This window comes from Argiope bruennichi, chromosome 6 (assembly GCF_947563725.1).
Source record: "Argiope bruennichi chromosome 6, qqArgBrue1.1, whole genome shotgun sequence".
Taxonomy (NCBI): Eukaryota; Metazoa; Arthropoda; class Arachnida; order Araneae; family Araneidae; genus Argiope; species Argiope bruennichi.
The window spans coordinates 70704275-70729640 of record NC_079156.1 but is presented as its reverse complement, the minus strand read 5'-3'; the positions used below and the strand labels follow the sequence as shown (position 1 = coordinate 70729640).

Sequence of the window (25366 nt, the reverse complement as noted above, 5' to 3'; positions counted from 1 at the left end):
ACAGTGTACCGACACTTGATGACGTATCTAGGAGCCTTAAGCTTTCAGATGAGATTAAAATGGACGAAATCGGCAGTATGGTTTGGTTGGAAGATTTTGTTGTAATCTCTTTCTCCAGTTTAAACCGAATTTTCCTTCCAAAATTTTTTTGACCTCGAGAAAAAGTTTTGAAACTCGACTGATTTTGAGATGGGATTTTTTTTTACAAAAAAATAATTATAATTAATACAATTAACTGTTTCAAAAAAATAGTAAGATATAGTGCTTTATACCTTTCTTTTATAACTAATGAAATGGTATATATTTATTATTTTTATTTTAAGATAGAAAAATTATTTTAAAAAAAAAGAGACATTTAAAAAAGTAATAGTAGAAAAATAGAAAGCAGTAGCAAAAAAATAAATTAACAACCCCATTTCATCTCAGGAACTTTTTAGTTTCACTCATTAAAATTAGTTAAACATTTAAAAAAATAAGAAAATCATGTATTAAAGAAAGATAACTAAAAAAATTCAAGTTAAAATAAGTATTTAAAAAATTTAATTGACATTCTTGGACTTTTAATGATTCTTTCTAATAAATCTGAGATAAAATATCTCCTAATAATTATATTATGAAAAATGCTAAAACAATCAAAAAGTGAACTAATAATAAATTAAGAAAAACAGCTTTTAAATCCAAATTTGCATAGTCAATCATATCTTAAGAATCCCTAGAATATTCTTTTGAGCATCTATTAAATAATATCTTAAATTCAGTAAACATCGTACTTTTCTAGTCTTTTTTCAGAGAACAATGGGGGGTGAAGCACACTTCGCTGATTACAGCTTTAAACATTTACCATCCTACTTCAATTTAGAACTTAATTACCAGAAGAATCTTGTCGTGACCGGCTCCTGCTGGGCATGCGCAATGAAGGCGTGTTCGGGCACATTAATGAAATACCTCTCGCTTTATAGATAACTTGTCAATGACCGCAAATTTATAGCGTACGGAAGGTATACTTATTTATTTAACCGAGAAGAGATATCATCTCTTACCTGTCGAACACTTAATTGTTGCTGTTCTGTGATTAACGGCGGCAAGAATTCGCGTGCGTGTGCGATTCACACAGAAAGCTCATCGCTAACAGGATGCGAAGGAGATTATATTAAATTTCCACACTTTTTTTAATCTTGATGAGAGTATAAAAGGAATAGATGAAAACGGTATCTACTCTATAGAGTAAGTTAATATAGATAAAAGACTATTGATGAAAACGAATGGAATAATTTTTAGAGAAATGTTTTTGATTTCTGTAGATAATCTTTTGAAAAATATAGGAGGTGAGGGGGGGAATACTTCAAATCTAATTTTTAAAAAGTTTTATTGATATAGTACAAGAAACCAGCTGAAGTGGTCTTCTTAAAACTTTCTCTATACTTTCTAATAAATGTATTATCTCAGAGAACACTTTGCATGGCATTGGCGTGCGATAGTTATGACATATTAATCTTTGGCGTGAATTTAACATTTATGCTCAATCTGATCTAAATTTGATCCTTGGCGAGTGTTTTGGCGATTAATCCCTGATAAGGGGTTTATAGTACCTGGGAAAAGAAATTTGTGTTTTTGAAGCGTTTTTGTCAACCAATTAAAATAAAAATATACTACAAAACTACACTTATAATTACAAAATCCCACACCAAATTTGCTATATTTAAATCATTAAATTTTTGAATTACATGTTTACATGTTTCTGAAAATACAGACCGACAGATTGTCAACCTGTAGTTGAATCTCGTTCAAATTTACACTATAGATTGATAACCTGTGTATCGAATTTTATTCATCTAGATTTCTTCGGTTTTTATTTAAAGTATTAACGTATATTCAGATAAATGGACAGAAAGACTTCTTCTGGACAGATTATGCTCAAAATTTGATAGAAATTTGCAAATTTTGTGTAAATACCGTGTACCATTTCGTTCATCTGGTTCAAAAGTTTTTGAGTTACGTTTATCACAGACAGACAGACAAATATTTTCCAAATATGTGTTTTTTGAACTTAGGGATATCCGAAACGTTTACATTCTTCAAAAACATGATTTTTTTTTGTCGTTTACTGTCTAAACTACGTATACGAGAAAATAGAAAGGAATAATATATTATTAAGATATATTAACTGAGGGCATATTTTCAAATATTGAAAAATATTTTAATCAAATTTTACGGAAAGAAAAAATAATTACAGTCTGAGGAATTTTAGGTTTTTATATAAATTCTTAAATTGAAAAAAAAAATCTTGAATTATGAAAGTTTAAAGTACTGCAAATAAATATAAAAAATATTTACAATTTATAAAAATAATACCACACTACCACAATTTTTACATTAGTGTTTCTGTAATTCAATTTGTTGATGAATTGCTCTAGAGTCATTTTTGTAATTAAATCTCATGAATTTTTTTAAAATTTTAGATATATTTGTAAAAATCGGGAATAATTCAAAACGTTTTATTTATAATAATGACATATTTAGAACAAAAGTGTGGAACTGGAATTGATTTAGCTAATCAATATCGTTCTGAATATTTTAATGGCAACGAATTTTCCCCTTTTGACTTCAAATGAAAGGGAGAAAGAGAATGATTCTATGAAAGATAAATCTGTTTGCTTTACGTTCTTTCCAGTGATATAAAACCGTTCTTAAAAAATAATGAAAAAATGATGAAAATTATCTTTCTATATTTTTTTCTTTCCATCTCTCTATACACGGAATGAGAACCAGTTACTAGCAAATCAATTTTGTTTTATCATAAATTTATTTTATATTAGAATATATATGCATAAAAGCATCCAATCGTTTGTATTTTATTCCCTACATCAAGCACTAATGAGAAATTTATTCGTAAATAATAACCCAAATGCTTTAACTGCTTACTTTGTATAGTAAAAAAAAATGATTTTGGCTGTTAAAAATTCATTGGTATAATATCAGCAAAGAATACTGCATCTCATGCATGCTAGTAAATTATGCTCTTTGTTGCAGAAAAATGATGAGATGTATTATGTGTTATTTCTGCATTAATTTGTCATAACCTCTTGCGGTTTTCTTTGGAGCAAAACTTTTATTGATAACTCATCTTATTATAATAAAGAAGGTTGACATAAATGGTGCTATTACTCCTAGGATCTTATTGTTTACTGAAATATATGCTTAGGCAATGAGATGGTAAAAATGAAAACGGATATTCGTCTAAAGGTGAATCATTTCAGATCTATGTGTACAATAGAGTTTATTATTTTTTTTTCTTTGAGATCTTTTTGTGTTTGATTTTATGTCTTGGTCTAATAATGATTTCTAAGAAAGTAAAAAGATTCACAGTGGAATAATAAGTTGACAAGTTGTAAACAATGGCATATTGTTATTTAATTGTATTGCAGTACCATCTTTTTTTTCAAATTAGTCCCGAAAACTTTTGTAAGCTAAAGTGAAAATTCTTTAGACGTCTCATTAATACGCCATTGTCGTTGTTAGATCCTTAATTCGTTTTGGAAGTCGTCTTTAACAAACATTTTAAATCGTACTAGCCGTCTTTAGTTTATTCCTAGATAAATGACTTTTTAGACTGTTAAATAATTAATATATGATTTATTTCCTTAAAAAACATTTCACCTTATAATTGGATACGGCTATAGCACACAAATTCTATTAAAACAATTTACTGCAATTTACAAAGTGTATATATTACGAAATAAAATTCCTACTATGGATTTGCTGTTGTTGTTGTTTCTTATGGCACTTGCGATGGGCAAACCCGCTGTTCGAAGACAGCCGATTTTAAGCCTGAGGGGGAGCGCCTCTTGTTTCTATAGTAGCGCCATCTAGGACCAGGAGAACGACTTAGCTACACACACGCCACAACCCTTTTTACGGGATTTAATGATTGGCAAAAGCACAGGCTTGAATGGAGCATTTCAATTCCATCATAGCATTTAATAACTTTGTTTCAGATAGTATAATAAATCGAATTAAAAGAATTATTGAAGTTAAAGGAAAAATTGTATGAAAATGAAATACATATCATTAAAAAGGTCTCTTTTGTATCTTAAGGCAATGCATAAGACATTTTTTTAATAAGATAATTGTTTTGGAAACCAATTCAATAGGCAAGTTTCCGATTTCGTCTAAACAAGATTAATAAACGCCTAAATTAAAAAAAAAAAAATTTGTAGCGATTTCCCGTCAAATATAATCGTGATGATTGTTTATTGCAAGTTTAAAAACCGTTTGCTAACATTTCTGGTATATATCCAGAATTACAGACTTTTACAGAGTTTTTGGATGATTGGCAAGATTTTGACGTGCTTGGCGAGAAACCGTACATTGTTCTTAAGTCTTACCACTATTACTTATCTAGTAACGGTTAAGCCTATGTCTCTGAACGGTTAAGCCTATGTGTTAAGCCTGAATGTCTTCTTTGGTGAGATGGCGAACTATCTTCAGAACACTTTTAATAATATTTTACAGCTCCATTAATTAGGTAATCGTTTGATTCAGTACAGCTGTAAAAATGTTCAATGATTAAAACAGTCTGGAATTCGTGTGATATTTTGTTTATATTTGAGAACTGTCATTTGACAATTAGTAATAAGCTCGATTTCTGTGCCACATATGTTAGTGTTATATATATATATATATAGATTTTAACATTGCAATTTGATATTCCGTCTTATAAAACCGTAGGAGAACATATTAAGGGCACACATTTCTTCAATGGTTTAGTTCTGTTTCTTCCTAAAGTTCATGTACCGCAAATATACTATGTAGTGACTTAATCCTCTAGGCCACTACTGGGTATTAATTGTGAGCCGTGTATTGTAGCCTTGGGGATGCTTATACCACTATGGTACCTTTCGGTATAATTTAAATTCAGTCTTTTCTAATTAATTTTGGAAGATTTAACTACTAGTTAACTAACACTAAAATAGAAGTCACAAACCAAAGGGAAGGAGTTATTAAAGATTTTTATTACAGCAATATTGCACATTTTTTTGAACATTTTCTATTGCAGATCATGACTGATACCCTTTAAAATTATTGAGATTTTCGGTGGCCATTAGTATATTTTTTATGTTTTATCTTTGTTGACCAGAACAGAATTATCAGAAACGTATTCTAAAGAGACCTTGAAAATATTGCGGCTGAATATGATGCATATTCTTAGAAATGCTTAATGGATCGTGTCGTTAAATATACGTGTGTCTTTTTCAAGATACACGTATGTTTGATTATGAGTAAGATGTAAAAGAACTCAAAGCTTATATAATGTCTTTTGGTTTAACATCTACTGCTTTCCCAAATGATAATCGATTATGAATTAAGTTTCCAAACTTAACTGTAAGAGTTTCAAAATATTTGTCCAGTCTGGATAGGTTGAATCGAATGATATTTGAATTAGCATGATTGTCATTTGATTCTTCGAAAAGAATCGTTCCCGTTTTCAGTTTATATGATAGTTTTAAAGAACAAATGAACTTGACGGTAAATACACTGCAGATATATTGGAACATTACAAATATGTTGAAAATCGCTTGGAAAAAAAAAGTTTTTTTTTCTTGTAAAATTAAAGTTGAAAATCTAACTGATTTTATAATCATGATATTACTTGGATCTTGTGGGTGCTTTCAGAACTCACACCCAAATATGGAGATGAGAAATCGCCAAATAAGAAAGAGGGTTGTCGCTGTCTTGGAGGGTACAGTAATGGTGGTTTGGTTGTGTTGGTCATCATTGAATGTCTCCAAAAACAAAACTTACCTCTTAAAAAAACCCACGTAATATTTATTTAGAGGTATAACACAAATTAACATAAAAACAAATTTAACACATATCCGGAGTTTATTATAATTAAATTGAACAAAAGTTCAAACTCAGTCCTTTAAAATCAGCCATTTTGACATCACGCTAGCATGAGTTTCTCTATCATTGTCTTTCTCTCGATTAAAAACAATTCCATCACTGCCGAATACGATAGCCGTTTTGACAGCGTCATCTGTAGTATCATGGAGATGGTACAACCACAACTTGATGATTGGTTGAACTTCCTATGGGAAAAACTTGGAGCAAGGGAAAAAATACTAATTACAAAAAAATTTGAAGTTGACAATATTATTATGCCCAGTGGCCAGTTATTCAAATCAGCCGGGCTACTTTGTGTTGGAATCATTGTTGGATATAGGCAGTACACTTTATCAGATCGTTCTTTTAATGCGCTGGTCAATTCAATTTCGCATTTGAACATTTTTTTAACTGAATCAGTATGTTTAATGATTTGTTTTTGCAATTTTGAGAATTTTTGTGCTTTTATTTATTTATTGTGACTTACGACTGCACTGCATATCCGTATTTGTAAATAAAACTATTTAATAATAGTAAATAATAGTACTAAGTAAATAGTTATTTAATTAGTATTTATAAATAATGCTGAAATCAAGCAAACATAATGAAATATGTATATACCTGATTAATTATATTTTACAAATTGTAACATAATCCTGATATTTTATAATTCACGGGATTTGTATTTTTTACAAACTTATTTATTTGGAAATTAGGTTGATAAAATTTTTTAATTGACAAGCCTTCATTTCCTCTCGCTCCCCCCAACTGATATAGGCATTCTGCCTATACAGAAAACCACCACTTGTTACTGGCGTTGGAGAATTTATGGAATTATGTTTGGAGTATGTTTATGTATAATACTTAATTTGAGATCCTATGCTGGGTCCAAAATAGAAAAGATTTCTTTTCAAAGGATATTGAAACTATTTGCTGGATATTGACACCATTTTTGTTCTATAGGCAGAAAAGCAAAAGAGAAAACATTATTGAAAAATTAAAATGAAATCTACGATCGCAAATTTAAAGTTAACCTGCGAGAACATTATTATTTTTTAAGCCATTATTTGTCTTAATTAATTTAAGTCATTAACCAGTTTAAACCCGTTTGAAACAATCACGAGACTTCTCTATCGTTCTCTCTCTCTAATGTTTTTTAACTATCATTTTCAATTTTTCTAGCTGGCAAACAAAGTTTTGGAGACGGGCCGATTTTGAGATGAAATAACAGCTATGATGTCATAGTTCTATGTCAACCTTTTAAAAACGCATCTGCTGTCAAAGAAGCATACGTAATAATAATCCAATACTGGTAAAAGCAGATCAAAAATTTATGCGATTAAAAGATGATGATGAAAATTGTCATTTATACTTTATTTATTGTCTACGTGATTTCGAGCTTCAAAATTTCCTAACCAAAACAACATCATGTTCTCACATGATAATAAAGAATTTTTCATCTACATATTTTTAATCTTTTCCTGAACATCTGTAATTTAGTAAGCATTTTGTAGTCGTTTAGGACACTCTCTCTATATTGGAAAAAGTAGTGGCCATAAAATCTTGCCTTTTTTTAATATTAGATGAATTATTTCTATTTTATACAGAGATTCAGTGGAAATCATTCTTAAGATCGCATTCCATTAAGAATATATTTTTGGGGAAAATTCGATTGTCACGCAGGTATCAAAAACTGACTTGATAACTAGATTGCATCTAAATATCCAAATTTTTTCCTTAACGGTATTCCTTAGTTGTTGAAAGATGGACAGATATTGTAATTTCTAAACGGAAATATTTTGAATAAATCGATCCTTAATTTTTATAACAAAAGATATTTCTTTTTGTTTAAAAAAGTACGGAGTCATATTTATATTTCCAATATTTTACTTCTTAAAACATTCTTGAAAAATAAATTCAGAGAAATTAGTTCGGCTTATAACTGCTACGATTAATACTGATTGATAATGAATATGTCAGAACAACGATTAATTTTTTTTAACTAAATGCCTTCATATATGCACATAAACCATGTAAAATGAGAAATGTATAATTATTACTCAATATGTGTCATAATTGCATATATTTTTTTACTTTTGCGATATGCTTTTAATTTTAAAATTTAATTATATAGTTTTCAATACTCTATACAGTAATATATATTAATGTTTAACAGAATTTTTTAAAAATTATTACTTTAAATAGATTTGCAGTATTAGCATTAAATTTAATCGAAATTAAATTAATGCTAATTATCTAAATTAATCAAAATTTTCTATAAAATTTCGATTATACTTTTCATTTTTATTTAGATTTACACCTGCCTTTTGAAAGACGTATAATAGTATCTTTGCTGTATCTTAAAACACATGCAGCTCATGGATAAAAAGAGCCAAAACTACAAGTTTTTTTTTTACTTTTTGAAACACTATTTTCAAAAATTGTGCTTAAAAATTTTGTTGTTGTTGTTGTTTTCTTAGGTAGCTTTTTTAAATCTGCTGTCGTTTTTTTTTATAAATCCATCTCTCACAGTGTTGAATGAAATGCAGACTTCATTAAATCATCAATAGATGCTTCTTTTTTCTTTTTTTTTTATCACTGGGTTCTTGTTATTAGAAGTGAAGAACGTTCTCTACCTGACAAATTGATGGCAATTATGATATGCTACTCCTCCCTCTTTTTGATGATTGACGACAGATAAGCGTGCATTCTCAAAGAGCTGAATCATCTTGGGCTGCTTGCCTTTAATTTAAATGTTCTAAGTACTTATTAGGTACAGACGGTTAGGAAAATCATCTAAAGTATGAATCAATTTAGAATTCTCGGAAATTTTGTGATGCATTGTTGATCTTATTACCTTTTATCGTATGATGGGTATTTCGATGCTAACAAAATCCAAAACAAACATCTATTTTAAATGTCATATTTCAGCAAAGGTACTCTCGCCATTCATATACTATTTTGAGTGAAATTTCTCAAAGACAAATCATATTGTCCGCTACAACGTTCATTTAAATGTATTCACTTTGAAACTAACTAAATATGGAAATATAAGGAGAAAAATCCATTTTTTTTGTGCATATTTTTGTGTAATGTTCCAATAAGAAAAATAATTGCTCAAAGTATTCCATCCTTATTTTATATCGTTATGTAGGTAACTACGTTGAAAAGCCGTTTTTTTGCAGAGTTATGATTTTTTTTATTTAATATTTTTAATGTTTGAACAGTTTTTTATAAAACCATTAGAATTTTGTTTCTAAGCCGATTTTTTTGTAAAGTTACTTTGATTTTTAAAATTTGAATTTACATACATTTTAATACATTTATGCATACATACATTTTATGCATATTTATTACATGCATTTAAAAAATTTTTTTATGTAATATTTTTAATGTTTGAACAGATTTCTTTATAAAACTGTTAGAATTTTGTTTCTAAGTGTACTTTTTTTAGAAGTTATACTGATTTTTATATTTGAATTTACATACATTTTAATGCTATTTTACAACTTTGGGTGCTATTTTCTCAAATTCTAATCTTAAATAAAATTGTCTAACAAAGAAAAAAAAACACCAATCCTTATATACTGAATGATTATTTTTTGATCAAATGTGGTATAACATTCTCTTATTTTTTGCAGTTCTTGAACTAGAGAATAAGTAATCCATTCATTTAAAAACATTTTATAGTTGTTTTAATGCTTCACAATGTGAAAAAAATTTAAAATTTCGTGTTATTTATCAGATGAACCCCAATATTAAAGAATGGATAGAAATATAGCTTATTTTTAAGTTCAGGAACTTGATAATATCTTTCCTGAGTTATCTGCAAAATTTTAAGCAAATCATTTTATAAACCTCAAAATTATAAGATTTTTGCTTTATACCTCCGTTTAATCCCTCCTCCTCCAAAAAGCAAACAAACAAAGCCCTTTTCTTTAAGTTAAAAAAAAAAAAAACTTTTGCCACTTAATTCCTATATTTTGGTTTTATAGATGTTTTTTTTTTAATCTTTTTATCTGTGAGAATATTAAAACACATTAAAACTATTTTCGAACGCTTTTCAAAAAATTCTTCCCGCACGTAGTCACATACCTTAAACACTATAAAGTGTTACTTTCATTTTATTTTTTTGTTTTTTTTGTTTTTTTTACTTCATTTACAAAATTTTCAAAACTTAAAAAAATGATTGTTTTATTATTTGTGAAAAGCTATAAAAATATTTGGAATTTCGCCATTTTAAAGAATTAGAAAGGGTTAAGATTTATTTTTCTGAGAAACTCGATATTAGAATTTTTGTTATATCGACAACGTATTTGTGTTTATAAAGTTTTGCATATTATTTCTATTAAATTAAAATATTTCCGAAATTAATATGTATTTTAATTTTGAAATATATATATATATATAATTTATAAGTGGTTAGTTGGTGATTATTTTAAAGGAACATTTATCTATAATAAGGATTAACAGTAAATAATAATGATCTTAAATTATCATGGAAAATTCTTATAATTCTTTAATAAAGAAGATGTTTACGCTCTTTAATAAGTTTTAATGGCTGAATAAAGTTTAAATTCTTGATATATAGAAAGTTTTAAGTTAAGTTTTTCTTCAGTATAGAAAAGTAGCAATTTTAAGATTCCAAAAATTTGATGGTATGCATTTCTTAACTTTGAGAACAAATAAAGAGAAAAAAGCGAGAGAACTTGTGATGCGATTAAGCAAGGGAATTAAATCTGATTATATGACGATCTGATTATCTGATTAATATAAGAATAAAATCTGTTCATTTGACGAATTAAATCAAAGACCTGTGACTTTTTCTCTATATGCAGATTAAAATATATGTTTTTTTAATTTTTTTATTTTTTTAGTGAAGAGTTTATAATTTATGCATTTATTCTGAAATTCTGAGCGAGTGATTCACCTTGAAAAGGTTCAACTCCATCATTTAAAAATAACCTTCAGTATTTATAGAAGTTTTTTTGTTTTTTTAAGAATTCCAAACCTAGTGATTCTGGTTTCTTATTATACCGTTGAAAAAATTATGACATAAATTGTGATCCCTCATTTAAAATGAAGTCATGAATACACTTTAAATTCATACATCTCAATCAAACAGAGATTCTCTTCATTCCCATTTACCAAATTATTTTCCATCTGATTTTTTTAACTGCATCCTGATCGACTATATCATAAAAATAAGTGAACACAAAATATATGTATATTTTCACACATTTTATCTCTCAGCATTATATTTCTAAGTTTATTATTACAAATTATATTTCTAAGTTGAAAATTTTGGAAAAAGGTTTTTTCTTAATATAATTTCTTATATGCTTGTAAATTCTGTAAATAGTAATTTTTGTTTCGTTTTCTCTACTGTAAATTTTTTGTTAAGTAAATAAAATTCCCGTAACATGCCTACCAAACCGTTCAGTGACCAGAATGGTCACGGATACGGGGGTATGAGACGGCGTTCTGTTCTGTCAAATAAATAAATAAATAAAAATAAAATAATAATAATAATTAAAGAAGACGAAGAACTGTTTTAAATTAATACAATTTGAAAAGAATTTTTTAATTGATCATACTTCGTTTATTTAACAACAAATAATATAAAAGCAGCAATTACCAGAATTTATAAAACTTGATATTCATTTCAGAAAATATTAAGAATCTTAAAAGATAGTATTTATGAAATAATGTTGTAACATTTAATTCATTTAAAATTAATTTTTCATGCTGCGCTCATGCAGTTTTTGAAAATATATGCACTTGTATATGTATCACATTAATATTCTGAATAATATACAAAAAAAAGTTGTCGAATGCCGCGGTAATTTTTTTTTTTTGATTTTTAAAAAATGAAACTACAATTAATCTTAATTTTTTAAATTGAAAATCAGGTGATATTTAACAATTTTACAATGAATTACTAAATACTCAGATCTTTCTTAAGCAGTTAACTGCTTTTAACGAGTATACTCGTTATGGAAAAAGTACAATATTTTCCGTTATGACGAGTTTATTCGTCAGAAGTAATAAGAAATGACAATTTGCAATTTGAATTATAATTTTAGTAAAAACTCAAATATATTCGTAAATTTCAAGATGTTTAAAATATTTTCAGGCCAAGTCGAAATCAAGGGAACAAATAAAAGATTATTATGCGTTGTTGTATCTTGCTTTGTCAATACTTTTCCTTAACAGCAAATTAAAATTCCAAACGCTCTCCCGCTGGTGTGTTGTGGAAATTTGGAGAGCGGCTGCCAGCCCAGGTGTCGTTCTGGTCAGCTGACCATGGCTCAAAATTACAAGGTCCGTCCTAAGATAGCCCTAGTGTTGCTTTTAAAATGAGATGTTACTATAACTGAATTAAAAAAAAAAGAAAACGAGTATACTCGTCATCGCTAAATTTTTACGGCACAGTTTAGATACGCATTTTCTGTAGAGGTCGAAACAATTAAGGGGATACTAGACTTTGAAATAAGCAAATACGGACGAAAGCATGCAATTTTATTTTTATCGTTTCATCACCAAAATATATGTTTATATTTAACTAAAATAGTGTTATAAAATAAATTGTTCAATAAAATAAATATTTAAAGGGTTCAGAGAAAAAAGTGCATTTTAATGACTTTTCTCAAAATGATATTTAAATATCTTTAAAATGTTTCTGGTGTCTTAATTTTTGAAAAATTAATAATAAAGATTGATAATAAAGATTTACGTCAAATATTAAAAGAAAATGCGGTATGCATTTTATGTTTTTATGAATTTTTTTTTAGCTAGTTAAAAATCAATTTTATTTCAGAAAAACATAAAATTCTAATGAAAATTGAATAAATGCTTACAAAAATATTTCTGAAAAATTAGCATTTAATTGGAATTAAAAATCATACGTAGTTTTGTTCCAAATAAATTTTCATTGGGTAATAAGAAAAAAATAACAGAAAAAAATTAAAAATTGAGTCGCCTGGAATATTTTGAAATTTTTAAAAATTATATATAATTTAAAAATTTTAAGAAATAGTATATTTCGTTTTAAAATATTTTTTTATAGAAATTTGACGTATTTATATTTTAATACATATACATAAAAAATTTCATGACCTTAATTGAAGAATTACCCAAAAGTTTCTAATAGTAATCACTGTCCCTTTAACTGGTTAATTGTTTTGGAAATCAAATTTCATTTATGTAAAATTTCAAACATTTATGCGATTTTTAAATTAAAATGCTTCCGCTCTAGATTCGAAACAACAACAAAAACAAACAAACAGAGATCTACTTCAATTTCGAATTCATTTGTTCCTGGAACGAAAAAGGGAAACGAGGAACCACCTTACAACATAAATCATGAAATGGAATAATCTAGGATACCAACGGAATGAGGGTTGCCCACTTGCTCTTCATCACTGTCTCGCATTCACCGTTTTGATCAAAAAACCCGAATTTCAATGGATAAACAAATACGCGTGGCTCCAAACTGACAAATGGATTCACCTAGCCCACACATTCCCTTTCATTCAAAAGCTTTGAAAGAGAGTAAATTGCTTCCAATTGAGACTTTAAAAAGGGAACGGATAGATGAGGGTTCTTATCGATGAACTTGGAAGCATTTATCTCCATCAGGAGTTCGAAATGTTTTGCCAACCTCCGCCTGGCATATTTATACGCCCACTCGTGCAAACGAAAATTCCTTCAATTGCAAACAATTTGCAACTAAGTTTTGTGGAATGGGATGCGAGGCAAAAATTAGATCGTGAAAACTAAAGTTTGTTAATGAGATCGTGATGCTAGTAAGAAAAAAATAAAAAAAGAATGGTATTGCATGAAATGATAAACTTACATGTTTGTGGTTTTAATCAGATATCATGAAATACACAGGGAAAGCAAAATAGGGCGATTAGTGTTAAAGAGATGAAATTTATCATATGATAAATAACTTTTAATTTATCATTAGAAAAAAGATTACTGCAATTTTCTTCTGTTGCAATATAAATCCGTAAGACCAAATGTCCTCCCGTTGGTGTGGTGAGGGAGGTGCCAGCTCAGGTGTCGTCCTCGTCATCTGACCGAAGTTCAAAATTACGAGGTCCGTCCCCAAATAGCCCTAGTGTTGCTTTAAACGAGACGTTAATATAGCTAACTAACTAACTAACTCGAACCCCAGATTTTGAATCTCCACGTTTTAGAACTTCCCTGAGTTCGAAAAACACATTTTAAAAAAATGTCCGTCTGTCTGTGACAAAGATAATTTAAAAACGCTTTGAGCTAAACAGTTGAAATTTGGTATACAGTCTTAACACGAAATTTGCAGATTTCTATCAAATTGTGAATAAAATCTGTTCCGAGGAAGTCATCTGCCTGGCAGTTCAAATATAAGTTAAGACGGTAATTACAAAATAAAGAGAGCTAGATAGATAAAATTTGGTACACAGATTTAACAGCCATAGTCTATACACATGTCAAATTTTGAGCCAAATCCAACAAGAGATTGACCTCCTATAGGTCTTTATTTTCAGAAGCATGTAAACACGATAATTCAATATCTCAATGACTTAAATATATCAAATTTGGTATGGGATTTTTTGACTACAAATGCAATTTTGTGTCAAAAGTTTGTTTCAATCGGTTGAGAAAAATATGTCTAAAACACGAATAAAATTTTTGGTTACTATTAGCGCATGCCAGGGATTAATCGCCAAGAATGATCGAAAGGTTCAGTAAAAATGCTAAATTCACGCCAAAGCTAATATTTCGTAACTATTGTTCGCCAATGACATGTAAGATGACACGTTTAAAGAGCATGCGAGAAAGTTTTGGAAAGACCAATTCCGATGATTTTTATTATTGATATTAGATATCATTTATTCAAGAAAAGTATGGAAATAAATAACCTTTATTTGAATTTTAAATCAATATTCAATCAATCAGTCAATGATCAAAATTCATTAAATGGCCAAGATTTATTCGTGGAATTTCCAATCATGAATTGCAATCCATTATAACTGTTGAAAACTATGTACAAATACGACCCCAAGGCGGCTGATGATGGACATGTATATAGACAAACTCAATCGGGCGCAAAATAATCAATAATTGAAGATTGATTATTCACTGACAAGGTCATGTACGATTGTGGTAATAAATGCTGGGTGTTGGCGCGTTGTTTTCTGCCTCTAATCACGCCCTCCTACTTGTAAGACATTTTAGTGCCTTCTGTTAGGGCACTATTAGTCGGGAAATAAGCCTCTGCCACCAGATTATTTAGTTAATGGTACCTTTAATAAGAAATAAATTGGGCATTTTTGTCCGTAGCTGCAGGTCAATGTTTGATTTATGATAAGCGATCAATTAATATTTGGTAAGATTCTTTTAACCATCCGGTAAAGATAATCATGGGATTTTTTTTTTCTCTAATCCTTGCCTGAAGCTCTATATCCCATACATTTGTTTGTTATTATGCTCAATTTTTCCTCTGAATTATTAATGCAAAAGTATGCCTGCCATCTTACAAAGTGACTCTATTCGAAAATAGAATCACAGAGTATCAGATATATTTTTTTTCTCTTTTTACTTTCTCGTATATGAAGGGGGTGTTCAACTGAAAAAACACGAAACATCGTAACAACGTAACATTAACATGTTTGCATATACCGCTATGGGAGAACGTAGCGAGGCATCTAGGGATGCGATTGGAGTCTCCGGCGTGGATGGGAGCATGCCTGGGCGCCTGCACGCGCAGGGGAGAGCAGAGGCTCTTATAAAGAACGCCGTCCAGTTGATGATCCAGTCCGATGTGTATGTGAGATATTCCGAAGACTACACAGGACCATCAAGAACAATAGACCGAGGCTACTCACGGAGGGTGTGGTTCTGCTCCATGATAACGCGCGTCCATACGTCTCCAGGGTCACATGCGCGGAACTGGCCAAGTTTGATTGAAAGCAGCTCGACCATTCGCCCTGCAGCCCAGACATGACGCTCTGCGATTTTTATGTGTTTGGTCCCCTGAAAAAACATCTGAAAGGCAAGCGCTTCAACTCGGATGGCGAACTCAAAGACGCTGTGAAGGACTGGGTCTTGTCACGGCCACGGGAATTCTGGGAATAAGGAATCCTTTAATCAATGAGATCGTTGTGCTCAGGCCTAAGGTGTATGCTTTGATTAAATTCTTCATTTATAGCCACAGTGTCGTTTTTTACCTTTTCATTTGAACACCCTTTGTACTAATTTATAAGTGCTGGTTTTCTTTGCTATACTAGAGGCACACAGCTCTCATGGCCTTGTTCAAGATCAATAGTGATTGTGTTTTGGATATTTTTATTTTTCGAAATTAGGAATTTCCAAATTTTTTTACTGATATGCACTAACTTCCTCGAATCTTGTCTGGTTAGAATTGAGATTTCATTCTAACGCAAAATTTGAATAAATTTAAAACTCTATATTACGAACAAAAATTTCTGTAATTTTCGCCTTTTGTTTATAAAGCTTTGTTGCATTTTTTAAGAAATACATTTTATGTTAAAAGTTCCAATAAAGTGAACCTTTTACAGAAAAAAGTATCATCTGAAAGTCATGGGAAGTGTTGAAGATGATAAAAAAATTCCAATTTCATCAACAGTAGAAGGTTTTCCTACGTTAATGAAAACATTCTGACTTTTATTATTTTATGCCAATACGGCATAAAATAATAAGCAAGTCAGAATGCTGGTTAATACAAAATAACTACTAAGCAGTCAGTATACTGATTAATAAAAATTGATTGTTTATTATTTTGTCACATTGCAAAGTGTTACAAAATGTAATGAAAACAGTGAATAATGAAGATTACAATGAAAAGAATATAACAAAACCCTTCACAACAAGAAAACGCTAATAGGTTTGATACAATTCAAAAGGATGTTCAGTGTCAATTCATCTGCTAATAAATTAAAAATGCTAAAATTTGCTAAAAAAAGTATTAAAATTTTCATGAAAAAAACGTGTTCTTTTAATATATCTATACAAAGCACAAATACAGACTTTTTTTTTTGTAAATAAAGATTTGTGTGAAAGTTGTTAAAGTTATTAACAATTTTCAATATTTGACCTTTCTTGGTTTCTGTAACTTAATTTACAAATTCCTATTTAATTAAATTTTTTTTTAAATATTTGATCTTTCTTGTTTTCTGTAACTTAATTTACAAATTCCTATTTAATTAAATTTCTTTTTAAATATTTGATCTTTCTTGTTTTCTGTAACTTAATTTACAAATTCCTATTTAATTAAATTTCTTTTTTTCCTATTTAATAAAATTTCTTTTTTAATTAAATTTCTTTTTTTCCTATTTAATTAAATTTCTTTTTAAATATTTGATCGTTCTTGTTTTCTGTAACTTAATTTACAAATTCCTATTTAATTAAATTTCTTTTTTTCCTATTTAATTAAATTTCTTTTTAAATATTTGATCTTTCTTGTTTTCTGTAACTTAATTCACAAATTCCTATTTAATTAAATTTCTTTTTTAATTAAATTTCTTTTTTCCTATTTAATTAAATTTCTTTTTAAATATTTGATCTTTCTTTTTTTCTGTAACTTAATTTACAAATTCCTATTTAATTAAATTTCTTTTTTTCCTATTTAATTAAATTTCTTTTTAAATATTTGATCTTTCTTGTTTTCTGTAACTTAATTTACAAATTCCTATTTAATTAAATTTCTTTTTAAATATTTGATCGTTCTTGTTTTCTGTAACTTAATTTACAAATTCCTATTTAATTAAATTTCTTTTTTTCCTATTTAATTAAATTTCTTTTTAAATATTTGATCTTTCTTGTTTTCTGTAACTTAATTCACAAATTCCTATTTAATTAAATTTCTTTTTTAATTAAATTTCTTTTTTCCTATTTAATTAAATTTCTTTTTAAATATTTGATCTTTCTTTTTTTCTGTAACTTAATTTACAAATTCCTATTTAATTAAATTTCTTTTTAACGGTTTTTTAATGGGAACAAGGAGAATCTATTAAAAAGAGATTTGACTGTATTTTGATGATATAAAACTGTTTAAACTCTGATATAGGACTTTGAATACTGAATGAAAAGTGATGCGTATGATATTAAAACGAGATGAAAAATCGGATTCCTTGCTATTTTTAAAGATATTTATAAAAATCCAGAAAGCTGAGCTTTAGTTTTGTTATATACTACGGGATTTATGTTAGTTCATGTGCAACGAAGCATCCTTCCTATTCTTCCTTCATATGTAATCCACCGACGAACTGCCTAGATAAACGGAATTTTATCAACTAATGAATAATGAATTACAGTCACTGGCTGTATATGAAATTCCGGTTTATTCAACTTGGGAAATGTTTTATTTAAAAAGGGAATTTATTGCAAGAAAAGCAGTCAAATTTCCTCCCCTCTGTGGTTAATAAACCGGTTTTTCTCTTCTAATAATAACGAAAATTTTATGTCTATATTTGTGAGTTGGCGTTTTGTAAACCGTTTGACTTAAAGTTACAAATATGGCACAGATACTCTTTGGGAAATGAGAATGCGCACTTATAACTATTTTATTTTTTGAAATTTTAATTAATTAAAGATTGGAGTTTTTTCATGATACTTCTCAACAAACAAAGTTATGCAATTATACTTTGGATTTTAGCAATTATTTTATTTTTATTTAGCAATTATGGTTGACTTAATTTTCAATAGATTTTATTGTTTCAACAAATATTTAAAGCGTCATTTTCTTCCATTGTTGAAAGCTAAGGAAGGCAGATCGAGCTAATTATGTGAGGAGTTTACAAGAGAAAACAGCAAATGAAGTAACATTCCTCCAAAATACAACGTGCAGTTCGAAATCTCTATTTCTACTAATAATAAAGATAAATGTATTTGTATAGATGTTGGCACTCTACAGGTTAGACCATTAGACCTAGAGCTAAGCAGATGGCAGTTATGTACTTTAAAGGATAAAAATAGTGCGATTTATTTGAAATTTTAATTAATTAATTAAAAAATCAAGTTAAATTTTGATGTTTTTTCTCGATAATTTCCAAAAATATTATAACACAAAAATACATTTTACACCGTTTCAAAATTTTAACTAGAGTGAGAGTAGTCTCCTAAAAACTTTCTCGCATATTCTCTAATAAAGGTTATGAGTAATAGAGAACACCTTGCGTACAATAATACGAAATATTAACCTTTGGCGGGAATTTAGCATTTTTACTGAATCTATCGTGTGCTCCTATTGTATAATTGGTGAATTATTTGATGTTTAATCTCTAACATGTGGTCAGTAGAATCTGAAAATTGAATTTATGTTTTAGAGGCATTTTCCCCAATCTTTGAAATAAACATTTGATACAAACTACACTTATAGTCACAAAATCGCATAAAAAATTTGATATATTAAGCCATTGCGATTTGGAGCTATTGCATTTACATGTTTTTGAAAGCGCAGACCGACAGACGGTCAGCCCTTTGTTGAATTCAGTTCAAACTTTAATAGATGTCTACACTATCAGTGTTAAATCTGTGCACCGAATTTTATCTATCTAGCTCTCTTCGTTTTTGAGCTATCACGTTTACTTATATTCGAACAGCCGGACTGATAGACTTTCTCTGAACGAAATTTGAGAAAAATGTACAATTTTGTTGTAAAGCCTGTATACCAAATTTCATCTGTCTAGTTCAGAGAATTTTTGAGTCATCTTTCAGACAGACATTTTTCAAGACTGAAGGCGATCTAAAACGTCGAAATCGTTAAAACGTTGATTTCACATTTACAATATTTCATCGTGCAAACGTGAAATTATATTACCACGAAGTTTAAAAGACAGATGCACCATATATTTCGATTTTAATAGCTCTATAATATCATGGAACTGGTTCCATGAGAAAGGTTCATGTACATACTGAATCGAACATGTATAAGGCAATTAAAATAACACAACTTTAATGTCCGACATTCAACGAATTTAGCTGAAATTAAATGCAATCAATATCCCCGGCTAGCAGTTTGTCCCTTTGCCAATTTATAGATGTTTCAGACACATAAGTACTATAAAATCATGCTATTCAACTCCATTATTAAGGCTCATGATCTCAATGCATACATCTTTAATATTTTTTCACAGTCTAATATTTCATAATTCTTTATGGTGTTAATTATCGGGTTATGCATCAGAGATTTTGTTGAAATTAAGCATAGCAATTATACTAAATGGTGGTCAGAGGCGAGTAGTCATTATAAAATCGCAAAATACCAAAAATTTTGTTTTATAAGACTCAAAAATGTATTCGTCAGAAGCGGACATTAATGGTGGAAATAGAGATTTTTTTTTTCAATTTTTTTCCCAAGAGGATTAGCGCTCCGTTTGTTCACCTGAATCAGATGATGGTTGAACTTGAGTCATTTCCGTTAAATATGGAGTTACGAAAGGTTGAATTGATAAGATTTGATTAAAGCGGAGTAAGCTAACATGTCAAAGCTCTGAAAAGAGCAATTTTGATCGTTTATTATGACTTTGTGTTGAAAGGGACAGCATGAAGACACTACGTCATCCAATGAGATTTAAAAATATGAACATATAGAACGAACAGAAACGTTGCCAGAAAATATATACGAAATAAAATATCAAAAACAAAAATAATAAGTTACGAAAAAATAATACATCATCACAAGCGATGATAATCATTATGAAAAATAAAATTTGCATCAAGCGTTCTAAATAATATGAAAAATTATTTTTTGCAAGGATGTCATTGCAAAATGAGAAACAGGCTTAATATTCACTGGAAAATGTTTGCAGCAGATCATATTTTTTTTAGAAACCAGCTATAATTAAGGGTAAATCAGGAAGATAAAATTTGTATCATTATTTTGAATTTAAATTATCAAAAAATTAATTTTGTGAGATAATATTTTCGTAAATATACCGGAAGAATAATCCTCCTCTTTCAAAAAAGATTTAATTAATTTTTTTTAATAATTTTAATTTAAGTATAATTAAAATTTTAATTGATGTTTAGGTTTTGAAAAGTTGATAATAACTTATCTATTGCTTTGAAAATTACATGTGTTAAATTTAATCAAAATCAGACAATTCTAAATTAGCATAAAAAATAAACAAAAGTTCATTTTTGTATGAAGAGATATTGTTATAGTCAAATGAGTGTATAAAAATTTAAATATCGTCTGCGTTTATATTTGAAAAATAAAGCTTAACCGGGCATATTAATAACAATAAACTGCAGTTGCACATTTATATGAACATAGCAAGATTTAAATACGCTGAAAGCTTTATACGTTTTTGTTAACTTTGAAAACTCGATTAGATGTTGGTTAGATTTGAAGACTCAATTAATAATAACCGAGGAATTTTTGATCATTATTCAGTAAAAAGCTTTTAAGTATTTCCTAAACCAACCTAGATTTGTATTTACATTAAGCATAACGAACGATTATTATAAAAAACAAATTTTTTATTGTTATTTGAAGAGGTTTCTAGGCTCCCATAACAATGCCTTCGATTTGAACAGGAATCATGACATACAACCCGAAACATGCAATGTTTGGGTCCGATACAATAACCGTTATGCATCTTCATATTTTTCGTGATGCTAGTATTAGCAGTGATATCTGAAGCAAGGAGGTAAATACCTATGGGCACTTATTGCTTGTTGTTCTATTTAGGACATCCATAGAATGTTATTTTCTTCTAACTTCGTATCTTTAAAACATTGGCTATTTTTTAGGTCAGTAAGATTGTATCGAGAGTCACGGGAACTTTAGAAGTTAATCGCAAGAATTTTTTAATGCATTATATTCGATTAAATTTTCCAATGTATCAATGATAAAAAAAAAATCTCTAATTTTTTTTATTTCAAGCATTTTGCACAAACTTAATTGTAAAGTAGTTTTTATGGCCTTTCTTATTTTCAAATCTATAAGGTTAATACTTTCAATTATGTTACTTATTGACAGCTAAATATTTTGCTAATTTTTAAATGCATTACTGCTCTCTAAAGACAACTTCATTTAGAGAAAATATTTTAAATAATTTGTGTAATTTTAATCATCATTGAAACTATTTTCAATAGATCTTACTCATGTTTAGTATTTTCTAAATATGTATGTGCTTATGAGTTCATTTCAAATTGTTTTTAATTGTTGCTTTTTTTACAGGTAGCAATGCTTCTAAAAATATTTACTCTCTTGCTTGCCTCTGTTTTTTCTGTTTCCGGCCAATTTCAAGATACCTATCCCCAATTTGCAAGTGATCTGCGTAGACATCACCTTAAACATGAACCGTAAGTAATATATGATTGATTAATGGCTCAAGTAAGTAAGTAAGGCTTAATTAATTGCTAATGGTAATGGATTGATGGCTAAAGTAATTAAGTAAATGGGTAAAGCCATAATTGTTAAAATTAAATATTAAATTCTTATGTGTTTTGAATATTTTAATCATAGCAATTAATAAATAATATTATAATTCATAAAGAATATATAAATCTTATAATAAAAGCTGCCTTTCTAACTATGGAAAGGAGAATTTTTTAATTTTTTTTTTTCAAAATGAATGGACCAATATCTTTTATGCATTGGCTCATTTATTGATTTTTTTTTCTAATGAAGTATGTATTCTACATAACCATTTTTCGAAAATTGGGAAAATAGTAGTCAAAAGTGTTTTCAAAGTGAGATTTTTATAGGTAACAAAACAGAACTGTCTAAGTCTGAAGTTTTTTAATCCTTATCTTAAAATGCTTTTTAAACGTTAGAAAACTTTCAAAAATTTTTTAATCAGATTTTTTAAAAGTTTAGGGCGGGTTTTTAGTTATGAAGATTGTTTTTAGAGTTATTACATTTCTTCTCTTAGATATATTCTTCAGTTGAATTTTGGAACCGTATTATAAGAGGGTGAAAGAAATGTTAAACGATTACTTTTATACTTTCTCTCATTATAAACATTTGTTACAAACTAGTAAGGCTCTGCGGAATAATTGTTTATTTAAGGGATATTAATTGTTTATTAATATCCCTTAATATCCTTTAATAATTGTTTATATCTTTTAAGGTGTATGTACACACTTGAAACTTCGAAAATCGTTCAAAATATCGAATATTTTTTTTTATTGCTTAATAATGTTTTCTGATTCTTTAGCTTTCAAACGATACCAAGATGTAGCCAATATTCCAAATATTTCTCGAGTTATAATTATTTTTCTTGAGGTGCTTTCATTGAAAACTCTACTTTACGGTGTTTTTAAAACTCATTTTATGAAGAATGATATTTTTCCGCTATGTTGCTTCATTCAAACAATCATAACTCAACAAGAAGTTAACCAAACACAATTATTTATATATCAAAATAATCTGTATGAAACAGCGAATGTTTTGTGCCTCAATCAAAGTTATATTTATAGAAATAAATTTTTAATAGCTATTTAAAAGTTAAAATTACAGAAAAAATCTCGCTTTTTCTATTCATCGTTGATGAAAAAATTGTAAAAAAAAAACCTATATACTTTTATAACTTGATTGAGGCAGACAACATAAAGACTAATATTAGGCATCCTTTCCAACTAGAATTGTGTGTTTGTACAAATTAGAATTTAAGATATCATGTTTCAAAAAATAGGCTAATTAGCTCATTAAATATTATTTCATTAATTAATAATTACTGTAATATGGTTTTTTCTCACTGAAATGAGTTTAAACATATATTAATAACCTACTGTGAAAAAAACTGGATTTTTAAAGTTAAAATTTAAAAAAATCTTCAAGTGTGTACGTACACCTTAAATAATTGTTTATTTAAAGGATATTAATAAGAATTTTTAGTTATCTTTACGGTATTACTTGTAGAAAAATAACTAAAATTTTGAACCTGAATCATTGCAAGTTAAATTTTCTAATTCAATTCTTAAGCATAAAATTATTTCGTAGTCTTGTAAGCGCGAGTTGCATTTTTTAATAACTCTTTTCGTGTCATCACTCATAAGTCTTCTTTGTGAGATATATAATAAATTTAAAAAAAAGATGTGCTTAAGTGATGCAATTTCTTTTATTAATTAAATGGTCGCATCTTTATCTAGACATGCGTCTAGTTCTGAATTTACTCTGAAATTTTTAGTTTGAATAATCGTAAATGTATTTCTACATAACATTTCCTGCTTTGAATTTGATTTTAATTTCATTTATTCACACTTAAGGGATTTGATTTTAATTTCATTTCTGCACACTTAAGGAATTTGATTTCAATTTCATTTATTCACACTTAAGGGATTTGATTTTAATTTCATGTATGCACACTTAAGGAATTTGATTTCAATTTCATTTCTGCACACTTAAGGAATTTGATTTCAATTTCATTTATTCACACTTAAGGGATTTGATTTTAATTTCATGTATGCACACTTAAGGGATTTTATTTCAATTTCATCTATGCACACTTAAGGAATTTGATTTCAATTTCATTTCTGCACACTTAAGGAATTTGATTTTAATTTCATTTCTGCACATTTAAGATTAAAATTTGAGATAAGTTCTTCGTCATTATTACGTTCTCATATACGAAGCAGATAAAGAGAAAATATTGTAATGGTCAAAAAATTCGAATTCGAGATTATGACAATTCTCTATATGTTTCAAATCTCTCTCAGGCCGAAAAGCATATGTTTGGAATTATGTCTATCTATGTGTCCATCTGTGAATACGATAATTCAACACTACTTTAAGCTAGATTGGTGAGATTTAGTATATGAACTTAATGCCGCATTTGTAGATTTCAATATACTTTTGAACGAAATTTTTTGAGATGAAGTTTATCCGCTTGTTTGCTTGAACAGAAGTTAACACGATAGTTGCAAAACGAAAAGAGCTAACTAGATAAAATTTGATGTTCATATAAGCACAATAAGCATAGATTAGCACTAGATTGTAAGTCTGAATCAAAGTTAGAATCATATCCTTTAAGGACCTAGCCATTCTGTCGATCTGTATTTTCACCTGTATATAAAGACGATAAATCGGAAACGTAACCATTTTGGTAACCAAATTTCAATAACTACAGCTGTAGTGCCGTATTCAAGTTTAATTCCAAAATACACATTCAATTTTCTAGTACTTATACATTAATTATATATCAACGATTAGCTTCTAGCCTTCTGCTTAACTACTGGCCCTCTGTTCTTTCATATTATTGTTTATCAAGGACATGCGATTAATAATACACAAATACCTGATTTTTATATTATAACATGAAACACTTACTTTCATGTGTGGGATTTTCAAAATAAATATCTGGGCACTTATGTCATTGTCACCGCTTTGCTGAAGGTTCACAACTTATGCAGGTCAATGGAGATAATATCTTCGTTAGAGAATATGTGGGAAAGTTTCGGAGAGACTAGTCTCGCTGGTTGTAGAAATATATTTGCGCGTAGAATTACTTTATAACATTCCTAA

The 25366-nt window shown here is 28.5% G+C and overlaps 1 protein-coding gene across 1 annotated transcript in view; it reads left to right on the top strand.

Annotated features, from left to right (window-relative positions):
• Positions 1 to 25366, top strand: part of LOC129972136 (CD109 antigen-like) — a 159267-nt gene that overhangs the window by 68036 nt on the left and 65865 nt on the right. The window contains exon 3 of the mRNA XM_056086145.1: positions 22079 to 22203. Coding sequence (XP_055942120.1) covers positions 22085 to 22203 — 119 coding nt within the window. The 5' untranslated portion in view covers positions 22079 to 22084. The remainder of the gene's footprint in view (positions 1 to 22078; positions 22204 to 25366) is intronic.